We start from the raw sequence: 15,227 nt of genomic DNA on the forward strand, positions 1-15,227 counted from the left end.
GTGTCTGGGGAACCAAAAGTCAGGTCTTCACACATGCACCACAGCCACTTTGTCCACTAAATCATATCCACAACCCCAGCTTTGTACTATAGGGTCATTACTGGACTCAATCTCACAGGGGTCCTCCTGCCTTAGTCTTCTGAGTGCTAGAATTACAGGTATAGGCCACCATGACCAGCCCTAATTTTTGAAGCATATATTTATGTGTATGCGCGCGCGCGCGCACGCGCATACACACACACACACACACTGAAATCTGGGGCAGCTGATTGAAGGTCTGAAGTCCTTTAGGGATTGGCAAATTGCTTTTGTGGGATAACTTATTTTTCTCTCAGTTTTTGTTGTTGTTTTGTTAAATACTAGGTCTCACTAGACTGCCCAGATGGTTTTGAACTCATGGCCTAAGCAACCCTTTTCTTCAGCCTCCCCAGCAGCTGAGAATACAAGTGTGAGCTATCACATCCAACGCTGTACTTTCTCTAACCAAAAATTAGTGCTGAAAGCTTGGTTTACTTGGAGAGGGCCACATTTCTGATATGCAACACACAACATGTACTTGGTGTTTCAAACCATGTGAAGTACTTTCAGCAGCATTAGGCATGCCCAGATGTTTGCAGCTGTGGCTGCCACTCATTTTGCTGAATGTTATGTGACAAGACTTTTCATGAGGAGATGCAACATACACAACTGCTCACTCCAGATAGAGTCCATAGACAGACTAAAGTATGGGTACTATGAAGGTCAATCTTGGTGAACAATAAGTGTTTGGGGGGTTACTTGCAGGAATATGGATGAGGGGTTTCTTATGGGAATAAAAATGATTCAAAGACAGCTACACCACCAAGGCCTAGTCCAGCACCAGGACAGCTCACAAAACTGGGAACCTGGAGCACATAGCAGCAGGCAGCTCAACAGGTTGGATACTGAGAACAATAAGGAATCAGCTCTCCTGTGCTTATAAGACAGTCTCCTCTGGCTCCTCTTGGGCCACATTTCAGGTTACTTGGGGAACATGAAGTCCTGAGGAGGTGGGCTTACCAAACAAGTGACATTTCAAACAGCTCCTGACGTTTGAGTAGGAGTTTCTGCAGTAGAGAAGTAGAAAGTGGAAATCTAGTCAGGTCAGGCCACAGACCTCTTTGAGGAACTGTTAGTCGTGTGGTGTGGTCTCTCTGGCTGTGGGGAATTGTTTTGAATAAGTGGCCCTGAAGGTCCTAGTCTGGAGTCTGGGTTTGACCCCCAGGTGAATGGGGAGCCCCAGTAGGAAAGGGACACAAGGCCCTCTGAGTCTGCACACTCACTCTGGCTGGCCGCATCGTGGGCAGGGGAATCTGCTGGTATCCACGTGGGCGGGCGGTGGAGGTGGACAGGTCTGGGGACAAGGGGCTGTTTCTAAACCAGGTAAGTCAGCGGGATGGTAGGAGGGGAGATGAGGCGGGTGAGGAAAGTCTGAGGAGGTTCGGACTCTGTGCAAGCTGAGGAGCAGCCCGCTTTGAGCCGGGTGAGTTTTCTGAAAAGCCCTAGAAAAGTCAGATTATGATCAGAAGCCTGACCCGCAGGGCTCATGGGCCTCCACCTTTGAAAGGAGCAGGGATGCCCGGCCTTGAGTCATGAAGAAGGCCACAACTCCATGCAGTGTGTGCTGTCCGAGCGCCGACAGTCACTGAGGTGGGCAGTGCCGGCTTTGCTCAGCTCCCCATGTCCACCAGGAGAAGTTTCTCCCCAAGACCCCTAACAACATGGCTGAGGTCATAGGGCAAGCAGCCTCTGGAGAGCACCACTGAGGGGACTTTACAAGTCTCTGGAGACCCACAGTTTGGAAGAGTGGCAGTCCCCTCTGAGTAGTTCCCCATCTGGGGAAGTAGGACTTCTTCTTTCAGGGCATGAATGTCAGGCTTGGTGATGACTAAGAGATGTCAGAACCGGTGGGTGGAGAGAGCGCTTAAGTACCAGGACTCCCTGTCCCCTGGCCATTAGACGTCTGGTGAGGATAGTACAGCATGTCTACCCTGCGGATCCGGCTTCTGGTGGCTCTCATTCTTCTTGCTGTGGCACTCCAGACATCGGATGCAGGTGAGGATGAGAGTAGGAGAATAGACACTGGAGTGTCTGGAAAGAGTCCCAGAGTGATTCTGCCATTGGCTCTTGTGGCCTAAGGCTAGCTCTGGCGCTTCCCTGGGCTAGCACTATTACTTTTAAATAGGCAATACCATTCATAAACTGGTATACCCATTTATAAACTGGGTAGTCAGGGAGGCTTGGCTTTTAGGATCTGCTTCAGTTGGTTTGGGCATTATTGTATGCAAGGCCTGGGGATCCTGCTGCCCAGACAGCTCAAGCATAGAAGCTCTTGAAATGGATACAGGGCCCACAAGGTATCAGGTTTGATTTGGGGAAGAGACTCTCTTAGAAAGCTGTCCCTGCCATCCCAACACCCGAGGCTTGCTCTGGAGCCTGCAGTCCATACAGTGTCCCGACCCCTCTTTTCTTTTCTTTTCTTTTCTTTTTTTTTCTGACTTCTCTTTTCTATCATGCTATCAATACTCCTGCTTTGGGCTGGGCAGGAGAAGGGTCTCCACAGTGGAATGAGGCAACTACAATAAACCAGTTGCAGCTCACAGTATCAGGTTTCTTCTAGAGAGCCTCGATGTAGCTAAATCCTATGGAATTGGTATTCTTCCATGAGCCTTGGAGATGATAAATGATTAGAGTCACTCAGGGACAGAATGGGGCTCTAACCAGGTCTATGCTGTGACTGTCATCTGTCTGGGCCTTGATCTGACTCTGCTGCAGACTCACTGTGACCATGGATGCTTGCTCTCCTCTTTTTGCCTCATCAGGGCACAGAGAAGAGGAAGATAGTTCTAATTCTGTGTTGCGAGTATGAGGGTTGGTGGGTCTGGAGCAGGGCTAACAAGCTCCTGGGAAGCTGGACCTGTTGTCCACACTCTGACCCAATGTGAGCACTGCGGTTCCCTCTGGCTCAGAGGTGCAGGACCCCATTTAGAAGCCTGTTGGTGCTCAGTCATTCTAAATCCACTTCCTGGAGCTGATTGTCCCACAGTGTAGACCCTGGGCCCTTAGTGACATCTCTGTATGAGGTAGAGAAGATATCCATCGGTGTGGAAGAGAACCTTTCCCTATAGGCCAGTCTGAGATCAGGGCTGGGGCTGGCCTCTCTGTACTCCAGCTAATGTGCCCTGGGCACCCTCCACCAGGTCCCTATGGTGCCAACGTGGAAGACAGCATCTGCTGCCAGGACTACATCCGCTATCCCCTGCCATCACGTGTAGTGAAGGAGTTCTTCTGGACCTCAAAATCCTGCCGCAAGCCTGGCGTTGTGTGAGTGGGGAGCTGGGCCACAGGGCTTTGGAGGAGGGGCCTGACAGATGTGGCCCAAGGGTGGGCAGGATTTACTGTGCTCCAATGCAAGGAGGCGTGGCTAGATAGGATGGTTCAAGTAGGCTTGGGAGTTCTGAATCCCAAAATGATGATACCATTCAACAGATGAATGTTGAACATCCATAACATGACAGATGTGAGGATGGCAGCTAAATAGATGGGTACCACCCCAGCATGGCACGGACATGTGGGCAGTACATAGCCACAGGCTATTGGAGATGGGAAGTAGTGTGGGTGTAGGGTACAAACAGCATGCCTAGAGTCACTCCCTGTTGAGACATTCGGGGTCCTCCCAGTCCCCTGGATTTCTTCCGGGTAGCTATTTTGGTCTATGCTAATGCCTATAGATGGTTGCCCATGTGCCAGGCTATTCTAAGCACTAACTGTGTGACTTATTCAGTCTTTGAAGCAATTCTACAAAGATGTTAGCCCGTTTCATAGGTGAGGCCCAAGCTTACCAAAGGGAAGGGACCCAGGCTCAGCAAAGGGAAAAGGTCCCAGGTTCAAGGAAGACAAGAGGTCTTAGACTTAGCAAAGGGATGGGAACCTACGCTCATCAGGAGAATGGAAGCAGGCTCAGTAAAGAAGAGCCTGGGGCAAGGTTTCCCAGGCTGCAGCAGGAGCTTCTGTGTTCCTGGGAGGAGTTTTCTCTTGTGATTCTTCCCTCTGCACCCCAGAATTCTCCACCTGGTGGGAAGACTCCTCTTTTTCTGTGGTAGCCCATCCAGCTGCTTCTAACCCCTTAGAGTCTGTTTCCAGCACATCACAGGGAGGGACCAGCCTTGTGTAAGATGTCCTAGAAGCCTCACTCAGGCTGGCTTCTTTAATCCCAGCACTCTGGAGGCAGATACAGGTGGACCTGTGTGAGTTCAAGGCTAGCTTGGTCCACAGAGTAAGTTCCAGGACAACCAGGGAGAGACCCTGTCTTAAAAAAATAAAAAAAGCCAAGCTTGGTGTTGCTGTTGTCCTCAGGCTCTGTTCATTAATACTTTGTGGGACAAGGAAAGGCCAGGGTTGTGGGGCATCAGCAGCTCCCAGATGTATAGCCGGACTATTGGGATGCAGCTATGGAACTGGAGCAGAGGCCCCACCATCAGGCAGTCTGTACCCACCTCACCAACCACAGCTTCAGTGTCTACACCTGGTACTCACTGCAGCTGTTCAGGGCAGGAGCCTTGGGCCACACTTGTTGGGTGTCTGAGTTTCTTTGCCAATTGCTGTGATAAAATAATCTGACAAGCACAGTTTAGGGGAGAAAGGGTGTGTTTTAACTCAGAGTTTAAGGTGCAGGCTGTCGGGGCAGGGAAATCCAAGTGATTGGAGCCAGAAGCAGCTGGTCATATCTTATCCACAGTCAGGAAACCGAGGGATGAATGCAAATACTCAGCTTGTGTCTCCACGATACCCAGGGTCTGCTGCCCAGGGGATACCCCACCCACAATTTAGATGGGTCTTCTCTCATGGCTTAAAATAAGATATCCCCACAGGCATAATACCCAGAGGTCTCCGAAGTGATCCTACATGCTGACAATTGGTGGCTAACTCTTCCATCACCACAGGGAAAACCTATTTCTCCACCAGATGCTCTAGGACTCTAGAAGAGGCCTGGGAGGGATGTTCTTTAAGGTCACAGTCCAGCCCCCACCTCACATATATTTTACTCCTTCTACTATTAATCCAAATTTCTTTACATCTGTAGGTAGAGCAGGGACACATGGAGTTGTTGCAAGAGTTAAGGAAACCATTATACAAGGGGATGAGGAAATTGCTCAGCTAGGAAAGTAAGCAGAGGACCCAAGTTCGGATCCTTAGCACTTATGCAAAAAAGCCAGATGAAAGGGCATGTGCCTGTAACCCAGTTTTGGAGAGGTGAGGAATATCCTGGCTAGCCAGTCTAGCTGAATCGGAACTTCAAGTTCAGTGAACTTTATTTAAAAATAAGATGGAGAGCAAGTGAGGGAGACACTCTATGTTAACCTCTGGCCTCTACGTGCCTGTGCACAGGCATCCATCACACACACACACACACACACACACACACACACACACACAGAGAGAGAGAGAGAGAGAGAGAGAGAGAGAGAGAGAGAGAGAGAGAGAGAGAGAGAGAAACCAATGTAAAAAGTTGAGGCCATCTTCTGACAATCATATAGTGCTATAGCTCTTGCAGGTCAGAATATATAATCACAGCTTCATCAAAATCTCACGCAGCTGGGCAAGACTGCCACCCCATTTTACAGATATGGGAACCAGGGCTCAGAGAAGTTACCTAACTTATTAACAAGGAGCAAAGCTAGAATCCAATCCGATAGGCCAGCTCCAGAGTCCTTGTGGCTACTAGCCTACTAATGCTTACTTACTCCCTGGCATCTCTTTCAGTTTGATAACCATCAAGAACCGGGATATCTGTGCTGACCCCAGACTGCCCTGGGTGAAGAGGATTATCCATAAGCTGGCCTACTGAAGAGAGCCTGATGGCCATGGGCGTGGTCTCTCCAGGAAGGCTCAGCAAGCCCTATCCCATTGCCATCCCAGCAAGAGCCTTGCCAACAATGCTGCCTTCGCTCACCACCATGCCCTGGGCTGTCACTCTGTCAGGCCTCTTGTCCCTCCACCTCCCCTCCAACCTCTCTAACCCATCCTCTTCCAATATGGCAGCTGAGGGAGCACATTCAGGCCCACCCTTTCCCAGAATCCCCTCCTCACTGCTTTAGATGAGGCCGCAGCCCTTGCTTTGGTGTCCTGGTCCTGCAGATCTGGTATCTTCCCTCTCCCCAGTCTAGGGAAGACCAAAATGTTTCAAGTCTGTGCTACTCAATTCCACTTCCCTGGAGGTTGTTGATACTCAAATGTTATTCATGCTACTTGCACTGGTCCAGTGCCCCTCAACTCGCAGGCTTCAGTCAATCCCAGTGGGCACCCACCTAGCCTCTACCGTCTCTCAGTAGAATCCTCAGGGATTCATGCTGGCCCACCAGGCCCTGCGGTTAGGCCAAGGTCCCCACCAGAGCTCCTCCTATCTCTTGGCCTCCAGTGTAGGGCAGGGGACACAGGGGCATGGGGTAGGGAGCACAGGAGCAAGGGGCAGAATCAGAATTCCGAAAGGAGCTGCAGACTCCATCAATAAAAGTAATATTTCCCCCATCCCTGGATACAGGACCGTTTATTGTTAACACAGAGACTCGGGTTGTTAGAAAGGGGCTATATAAGTCAACTGTGAAACCCTAAATTTATGAGAATCACCTTCTATCCCTCTTTAACCATATGTTGGGGTCTTTTACTTTTTCTTCCTCACTCTACTTCTCCTGACTACTTGACTGAATTGCTGATAATCAAATTCACACTATGGTGTCAGTGACTACCATGGCTTGGTATTATAAGCTATAGTTATATTTATAGAGGAAAAGAGGATAAATATGTAGCAGGCCAAACAGATGAACTGGAGAGTTTTGGGGACTGGGGTCAGGGAGGGCCATACATTCTTGTCCTCAGAAAACAGTTGATTGTGGTAATGTCAGTGGGCGGCATAGTTAAGTTAAAGAGCTTGGTTGGGAATTATTCTTGGGTGGTTGGGACCAGGCCAAAGATTTAAGATCCATTTGTGCTGGGGACAGCAGTGTCCTGGGGGTGGGGGAATAAAGCTGCTTGCTCCTCTGGAGTGACTGAATTGTGTGACCCTGAGGACAATGTTTTACCTCTCTGAGCCTCAGCTGACAGAAGATGGGACTAAGGAGGGCTCAATCCAAGCCATCGGAACTGACACTGGCAGCCACAGCTGTGTCCAGGGCTCATGTCCTTCCAGAACCCAGGAGGAACATCTGCCAACCAGGAGCACCATCAGTCTACCCATTCTCTATGCACAGAGCCTCAAGTGCCCTGAGACCCACCTCCTCTCCTACTTCTGGGAAAATAAATGTTCACCAACAGTGTCTGTCTTGGTTCCTTGTCATTTGTGCCGCTGTAAAATAGGATGGGTCACCATAACCTGTGCCATTTGCTGGAGAAGGTTTGACATTTAAATATAAAGAGACTTGTATGAGGTCACCCTATGGGTGGATACAAGGCTTGATGGGGGGGGCAGCTACACAAATACGAACAGAAAAGCTGGGAATTTGTCCCCAGTCCCCCACTGACCTGGTTGGCCATGCATAAGATCATTGCTTGCCCCCAGGTCCAGAGCTAGGCACAGAATGTTCATTCAATAGAAGAGTTCTTTCTCATATAGGCACATCCAACATTTTGATCAATAGACAGCCTCCCAGGGACATAGAGCCTTCCTTCTCCTGGTTGTGCCCTCCTCCAGGGTCTGAACTTCTCCATGGAAGGGAAGGGAGGCTTGTGGGATGGTGGGAGAGAGTGTGCACCCATTGTGCCATGTGTCCTTAGTAGGACTCAGTCACATGGGTGTCCTGACTGCACGGGAAGCTGGGAAACAGAGTCAGGTAATATGGGGGCTCCCTGGGGTTGGGCTCCTCAATTCTTCACAGGTCCAAACCCTTTTTTGGGTCCTCATACTGTCTTGGGGTTTCTTTTGCTGTGAAGAGACACCATGACCACAGCAACTCTTACAAGGAAACACTTAATTGGGGCTGGCTTATGGTTCAGAAGTTCAGTCCATTATTGTCATGGAGGAAAGTAGAGTAGCATGCAGGCAGACATGGTGTTGGAAAGGTAGCTGAGAGTTCTACATCTGGATAAGCAGGCAGCAGGAAAAGAGCAAAACACTGGGCACGGCTTGAACATCTGAAACATCAAAGCCTACCTAAGGTTGGCAAACATGGCTCTAGCAGATCTTACCCTCCCCCATTCCCTCTTCCTTCCTAAAGCTGGCCACCAAGTTCTATTCCCTTATTTAGCCATTCCCTTCTCCTGAGGATGACCACCAAAGTCCAGCTACCAAAGTATTAAAGTCCTTCAATCAAAAGCCTATTTTGACTCACCTAATTAACATGGTCAATTAAAACATAGAGTCTCCCCTTTTCTCTTTATAAACTGCCATTTATTGCCTATGGCCCAATGTCTGTCTCCTCTCTATCCAGAGGCAGTCCTTTGTCCCTCTAGGTCAAATATCCTGTAACTCTTCCCCTGTTCCTTTTCCCTTCTTCTTGGTCCTCTGTCTCCTGTCTTTGTCTCTTATTACCCGCCCTTGTCCTTCTGGGACAAATAAATCTCCTTTGTGTTGAGAACTTGGTCTTGAGGTAACCTGTACTGACTGCTGTCTTCTTGAATCCTGTCAACAAGGGTTCCCTTCATGTCTGCTTCATGACTCTCCAGGCAGTAGCTGCAGATGCAGAGCACTTGCCACAATGATGTATCTGGAAGGATTCAGGCAGGTGTAAGTCTTCTGAGGGTGTACCAAGATGCTCTGCCCCAGAGCCTCAGTTCTCTCTGTGTGAGCAAGGAGGAAAACAGTATGCATCAGTGAGAAACTGACAAGACAAGAAAATTCCAGCCACCAACCCAATAACAAAATAGACAAGGTGTCCGCGGTGGCAGGCATGGAGACACAGCTCAGCCAGAGTTTAAAGAGGAGAATTCTGACACATGCTATCACATGCATGACCTTTGAGGACATTATACTAAGGGAAATACAATTATCCAGTCACAAAGGAATAACTATTCTATTTTTGTTTGTAGGGGGATTTTTTTGCTGTTGTTCATCCTTTTTTTGACAGCCCTCACCCACCCCTACCCCTGTTGGTGATTGAACCAAGGGCTTAATTCTTGCAAGGTTTGTGCTCTACCACAGACCTAGAAGGCCCTAAGAGGAGTCAAAAGCTCAGGGTGTGATTAATATCAGGTGAGAAACTAATGAAGCAAATATAAGGAATCAATGAAGCAGAGAGTTGGTTCTTTAAAAAGGCAAGACCGGCCAACCCTCAGCCAATTAACCAGAAGAAAGGTGGGAAGCCCCAAATGTACAAAGTCAGAGATGAGAAAGGAGACACCACATGACAGAGGAGATCAGAAAATCATTAGGGTGTGTTTTAATGAGTAAAACTCATTTAAACTGGAAGATCTAACAGAAGTGTATGACTCTCTAGAGCAGTGGTTCTCAAACTGCCTAACACTAAGACCCTTTAATACAGTTCCTCATGTGGTAACAACCCGCCATAGAATTATTATGTTGCTACTTCATAACTGTAATTATGTTACTATTATGACTCACAATGAATATATCTGATATGCAGGATATCTGATATGCGAGCCTTGTGAAAAGGTTGCTTGAACCCCAAAGAGGTCACAACTCATAGGTTGAAAACCACTGTTCTAGATTATTATGATTGTGGTGTTTTGAAAGAAAATGGCCCTCATAGGCCCATAGGGAGTGGCACTATTAGGAGTTATGGCTTTGTTGGAGTAGGTGTGGCTTTGTTGGAGAAAGTGTGTCACTGTTGTGGTAGGCTTTGAGGTCTCATATGCTCAAGCTAGGCCCAGGGTGGCACTCAGTCTCCTTCTGCTACCTTCAGATCAAAACGTAGAGCTCTCAACTCCTTCTCTAGCACCATGTCTGCCTGCATGCTGCCATGCTCTCTGCCATGATGACAATGGACTGAACCTCTAAAACTGTAAGTGAGCCCCAATTAAATGTTTTCCTTATAAGAGTTGTCACTGTCTCTTCACAGCAAAAGAAACTCTAAGACAATTACCTACCAAAGTTAAATAGATGCATGACAAGCAACATGATTGTAGTAATATTTTTTTAAAAATCTCCCAACTGAAAAAAGGCCTGGGCTAGGTGAATCCAATATAGAATCCTACCATGTCTTCAAAAAGAAGAATGAATAACAATATGAAGTTATGTCACAAAACTGAAAGGAAGGGTGCCAGTAAATGACTCACCAGCTATAGGTCCTTGCTACAGGTCCTGGAATCTACAGAAAGGTGGTAAGAGAGAACCTAAAAAGTTGTCCCCTTGTTTTTATGTTCACCCACACCCCATGCTAATAAATAAGCAAAATTTTAAAATTAGGAAAGAAACACTTTCAAATTCTTTTTAGGATGCCAGTTTTATTTAAGTACAAAAACCAGATAAATACACAACAAACAGAAAATTATAGGCCCAATCTCCCCAATGACGATAGACGCAAAAAATCTCAATAAAGTACAAACCCAATTCAATGTCACATCAAAAAGATCACACACTCTGATCAAGGTGGCTCCATTCCAAGCATGCAAGAGTGATTCCACACACAGCAATCAATAAATACAATTCATCACATAAATGGACTAAAGATGAGAATCATATGGTTACCTCAATAGATCCTGAAAAGGCCTTTCATAAACTCCAACATCCCTTCAAAATAAAAGCCCTGAAGGGACTAGGAATAGAGAAAACATGTTTTAAAATGATAGGCTCTATATAACACACCACCCAAAGCATTCCCCACTAAGATCAGGAACAAGACAAAGGTGTCCACACTCTCTTCTATCCAATATAGAACTTGAAGTCTAACTACAGCAATAAGACAAGAGAAAGAAATAAAAGGGACACAAATAGGAAAGAAAAAGTCAAAGTATCCATATTTACAGATGATATATGATTCTGTGTATGAGAGACCCCAAAGATGCCACAGAAAATGCTTAGATCTTACAAACATTTTCAACAAAATGGCAGGTTACAAAATTAACATGCCCCAAATCACTAAATATCAAAGACAGACATACTGAACAATCAGGCTAACAATTCCATCCACAATCGCCTTTAAGAGGGAGGAGGGGGAGCTGGAGAGATGGCCTATAGGTTAAGAGCACTGGCTGTGTTTGCAGAGGATCAGAGTTTGAGTCCTGAAAGGGCTCTAGCAGGCCAGAGCATGGCAAACATGGAGGGCTTTGCCCTTCCCCCATCCTTTCTTCCTTGCTAACCATTAGATTACATTCCTAATAGCCACCAAGGTCTATTCCCTTATTTGGCCACTTTCTCCTCCTGAGGCTGACCACCAAGGTTTAGCTATCAAAATATTGAAATCCACAATCAAAAGACCCCCTTTGACTTCCCTAATTAACATGCCCAATCAAAATTAAACACCTCATCCTAACACAGGGCTTCCCCTTTTTCCTGTATAAACTGCCACTTGCCTACAGGTCACATCTGTCTCCTCTCTGTCCAGAGGTAGTCCTTTGTCCCTCCAGGGCAAGTATTCTGTCCCCCACCTCCCTTGTTCCTTTTCCCTTCTCCTTTGTCTTCTATCTCATATCTGAGTTATTCCTTCTCCTTTGTCCTTCTGGGACAAGTAAATCTCCTTTATGCTGAGAAGTTGGTCTTGGTATGTCTTGTGCTGACTTCAAGGTATTTTGGGTCCCAGTACCTATGTAGGGTGGCTAAGCCACCTGTAACTCTAATTCCTGGGGATCTGATGCCCTCTTTGGGCTTCCGAGGGTACAGGCACACATGCATTTACCTACACAGAGACTTGATTTTTTAAAAAAAGTTAAACATCAAGAAACCATCAACCTCAGCTTGGTGTGGTGGTCCATGAACTTAATTCCAGCACTCAGGAGGTGTAGGCAGGTGGATCTCTGAGTTTAAGGCCAGCCTGATCTACAAAGTAATTTCCAAGGTAGACAAATCTACACAGAGAACATTGAACTGAAAAATCAAATAAAAACAAACAACTGCCAGGCATGGTGGTGCATTGCCTTTAATCTCAGCACTCAGGAGACAAAGGCAGGTAGGTTTCTATGAGTTTGAGGCCAGCCTGGACTACATTGTGAGTTCCAAGCAACACACTGCTGCATAATATGACCCTGCCTTGAGGTCTGCCCTCTCTGCCTGCTGCCTGAGAGCCTTCATCCAGTAGCTGTTTGAAGCAGAAACAGGCACCCACAGCTGAGCACTGAACCATACTCCTGGAATCCAGGTGTGGAGAGGGAGGAGGGATGAGCAAAGGAGCCAAGATGGTGCTACAGAAACCACAGAAACAGTTGACCTAGTGAGAGCATGGAGACCCTAGTCATAAAGCTGCAGAAACAACATTGGACTGAACCAAGCCATCTGAATGTGGGTGCCAGCTAGGAGGTCAAGACAGTCTATGGGACCTCTAACAGTGGCGCCAGTCTTTATCCCTAGAGCACAAATGGACTTTGGGAGCCCATCCCCTATGGAGGGATACTATTGCAGCCCAGATACAGCAAGGAGGGCCTAGGCCCTCCCCCAAATGATATGATGGACCTTGAAGGTCCCCTGTGGAGGGCCTTACTATCCCTGGGGAGGAGTTGGGGGATGAGTTGGGGGGGTTGGTGGGGAACATGGGAGGATGGGAGGGCGAGGGAATGGGGGGATGGATATGTAAATATGAATAGTAATTAAAACATAAAAAAAATTAAAAAGCAATCTGAAATGCATTTCAGGTGAAATCACTTTTAGCAAAGTGCAGATCACTTCATTTATCCTAAAGAAAAAAAGAAAAAGACCCTACTTTGAAATAGATAAGTAAAGACAAAGAATGAACAAAGTTAGAAAGAGGGTTATGGAAATGATTAGCGTTTCCAAAAGAACTGCAAATGGTAAAGGAGGGCCAGAAAGATGGCTCAGAAGGCAAAGGTGCTTGCTGCATAAGCTTAGTGACCTGAATTCAAACCCTGGAACCTATGTAAAGGTGGAAGATAACTGGGTCCACAGAACTGTCCTCTGACCTCCACATACACGCTGGGGCACATGGGCATCTCCACCAAGCACACACAGTTGCAACAGCAACAAATTATCAATTTTTAAAAAATTATGAAAAATGCCTAGGAAATACTTTTTGAAGATTTATTATTTTATTTAGATGTATGTGCATGTAATGGAGCTAAGCTCAGGGTTCAATGAGATACAAAATTTAAAGAAAAGTTAAATGCTAAATGGGATAAAGAGAGGGATGACTTCAGGGCAAGATCCCATCCATCAAAGCTTCCCACTTGTGAAAAGGAATTAAGGAAAAGCTTTAGCAGTGATGGAAACCATCAAAGCCAAAGATGGTGAAAGTATTTGAACAAGGGAGCCAAGTTCTAGCACCAATCAGCAAAAGAGCTTGACAGCTTCAGCCTCATGGTTCTGGCTTTAGAGTCAAGAATACAAGAAAGGGCTTATGGACTCTCCTTCTGTGGCTAAGGAAAGCTGCTGAGGCCAGGCATGTATCAGGGGTGTCCCTGTATGGAGGCCCAGAAAGGACATTGCACGAAGCTGTGAAGGTGAAACCTGGATGGCCTCAGAGATCCCAAGATGTTGGAGATACCTGAGTTGTGAGATACCTGCCCAGGAGAGCTGCTAAGAGAGAGTGGAGCCAGCCCACAAGAGAGGTGTGCTGTGGTCAACAGAACAGATAGGAGTTGGAGACCTGAAGAGCACTTTAACAACATACACGAAGCTCCAGAGTTTGGAGTTTGTCTGCCTGACTTTAGGTCTTTCTTTGGTCCAGTACTTTCTCACTATGCTCCTTTTTCCTCCTTTTGGACTGTAAAATATATTTGGTGCCATTGTACGTTGGAAGTATGTAATCTGCTTTTTTGATTTTACAGGGGGTTACATTTAAACTGCCATAAAAAGTCTCTCAGAAGAGACTTTGAACTTTGGGCTTTTAACAATGTTGAGACTGTTATAGGCTATGGGAACGTTTGAAGTTGAACTGAATACATCTTTTTCATTGTGATATGCTTGCAAGCCTATCTGATCTGGTGTCTCACACATGTAAGCCTATCTCACTCTCGGCTGTCCTGGCACTCCTTCTGTCTTGGTCTTAGCACTCCTGGACTGTGGGCAGGACCCAGCAAGCAGGTCAGTCTGGGTCGAGGCTGTTCCAGTCCAGGTCCCCTACCTGAGCCCACAATTGCCATCCTCCAGAAGTGGGTCCGGGAAGTGGAATGTGGTTATTTGAATAAGGATGGTCTCCCATAGGTTCATATATTTGAATGCTTAGTCATCAGGGAATGGGACTACTTGGGAAGGATTAGGAGGAGTGACCTTGTTGGAGGACGTGTTTCACTGCAGGTGAGCTTTGGGGTTTCAAAAGCCCAAGCCAGGCCCAGTGTCCCCCCCTTCCTTCTGCCTGTGGGTCTAGATGTAGAACTCTCAGCTCCTTCTCCAGCTCCATGTCTGCCTGCATGCCACCATGTCCCACCATGACGACAATGGACTAAACCTCTGAAACCATTAGCAAGCTTTAATTAATGTTTTCTTTTATAAGAGATGCTGTAGTCATGCTCTCTCTTCACAATAATAGCACACTGGCTAAGACAAAGAATTTTAGCAGGGGTGGAAGTGTGGGGATGAGAGAAGGTAATAGGGGATAAAAATAACTAAAATACAACACACTTTTTAAAAAAAATCTCAAAGGCAAAAAGTAAAATGGAAAAGAGACGGAAAACAAAACAAAGCAAAAAGTGAAATAGTGGTTACTTGGGGCAGAGGGAAGCCAGTCATCTTTTGATGGTTTCAGTGAGGGAAGGTGAGAGTTCCAGAGACGGACTGCTATGGTCAGCCAGTGTAATGTGCTGGAAGCCTCCGAAAGAACCAGTTAAGGGGGCATTGGGGTGCACCCAAGGAGAGCCTGTGTAGGGGCAATGTGGGTCAAATGTGCCACTTCTGGAGGATGGCAATTGTGGGCTCAGGTAGGGGACCTGGACTGGAACAGCCTCTACCCAGACTGACCTGCTTGCTGGGTCCTGCCCGCAGTCCAGGAGTGCTAAGACCAAGACAGAAGGAGTGCCAGGACAGCCGAGAGTGAGATAGGCTTACATGTGTGAGACACCAGATCAGAAACTCTTCTGAGTTAAGATCACGGATTCTATAGCGTGGAAAGCACTGAGACCTAAAGATGAATGGGCCTGGCCAGGCACTGCAGGAG

At 47.0% G+C, this 15,227-nt stretch overlaps 1 protein-coding gene across 1 annotated transcript; it reads left to right on the top strand.

The window, feature by feature from the left end:
• Positions 1–2,000: 2,000 nt before the first annotated feature.
• Positions 2,001–6,404, top strand: Ccl22 (C-C motif chemokine ligand 22). Its single transcript, XM_027406111.2, has 3 exons — positions 2,001–2,073; positions 3,219–3,342; positions 5,782–6,404. Exons 1-3 carry the CDS (start codon positions 2,001–2,003, stop codon positions 5,864–5,866), a joined length of 282 nt encoding a protein of 93 aa, XP_027261912.1. The 3' UTR covers positions 5,867–6,404.
• The last annotated feature ends 8,823 nt before the right edge of the window (positions 6,405–15,227 follow it).

The sequence above is a fragment of the Cricetulus griseus genome, chromosome 3 (assembly GCF_003668045.3).
Source record: "Cricetulus griseus strain 17A/GY chromosome 3, alternate assembly CriGri-PICRH-1.0, whole genome shotgun sequence".
NCBI lineage: Eukaryota > Metazoa > Chordata > Mammalia > Rodentia > Cricetidae > Cricetulus > Cricetulus griseus.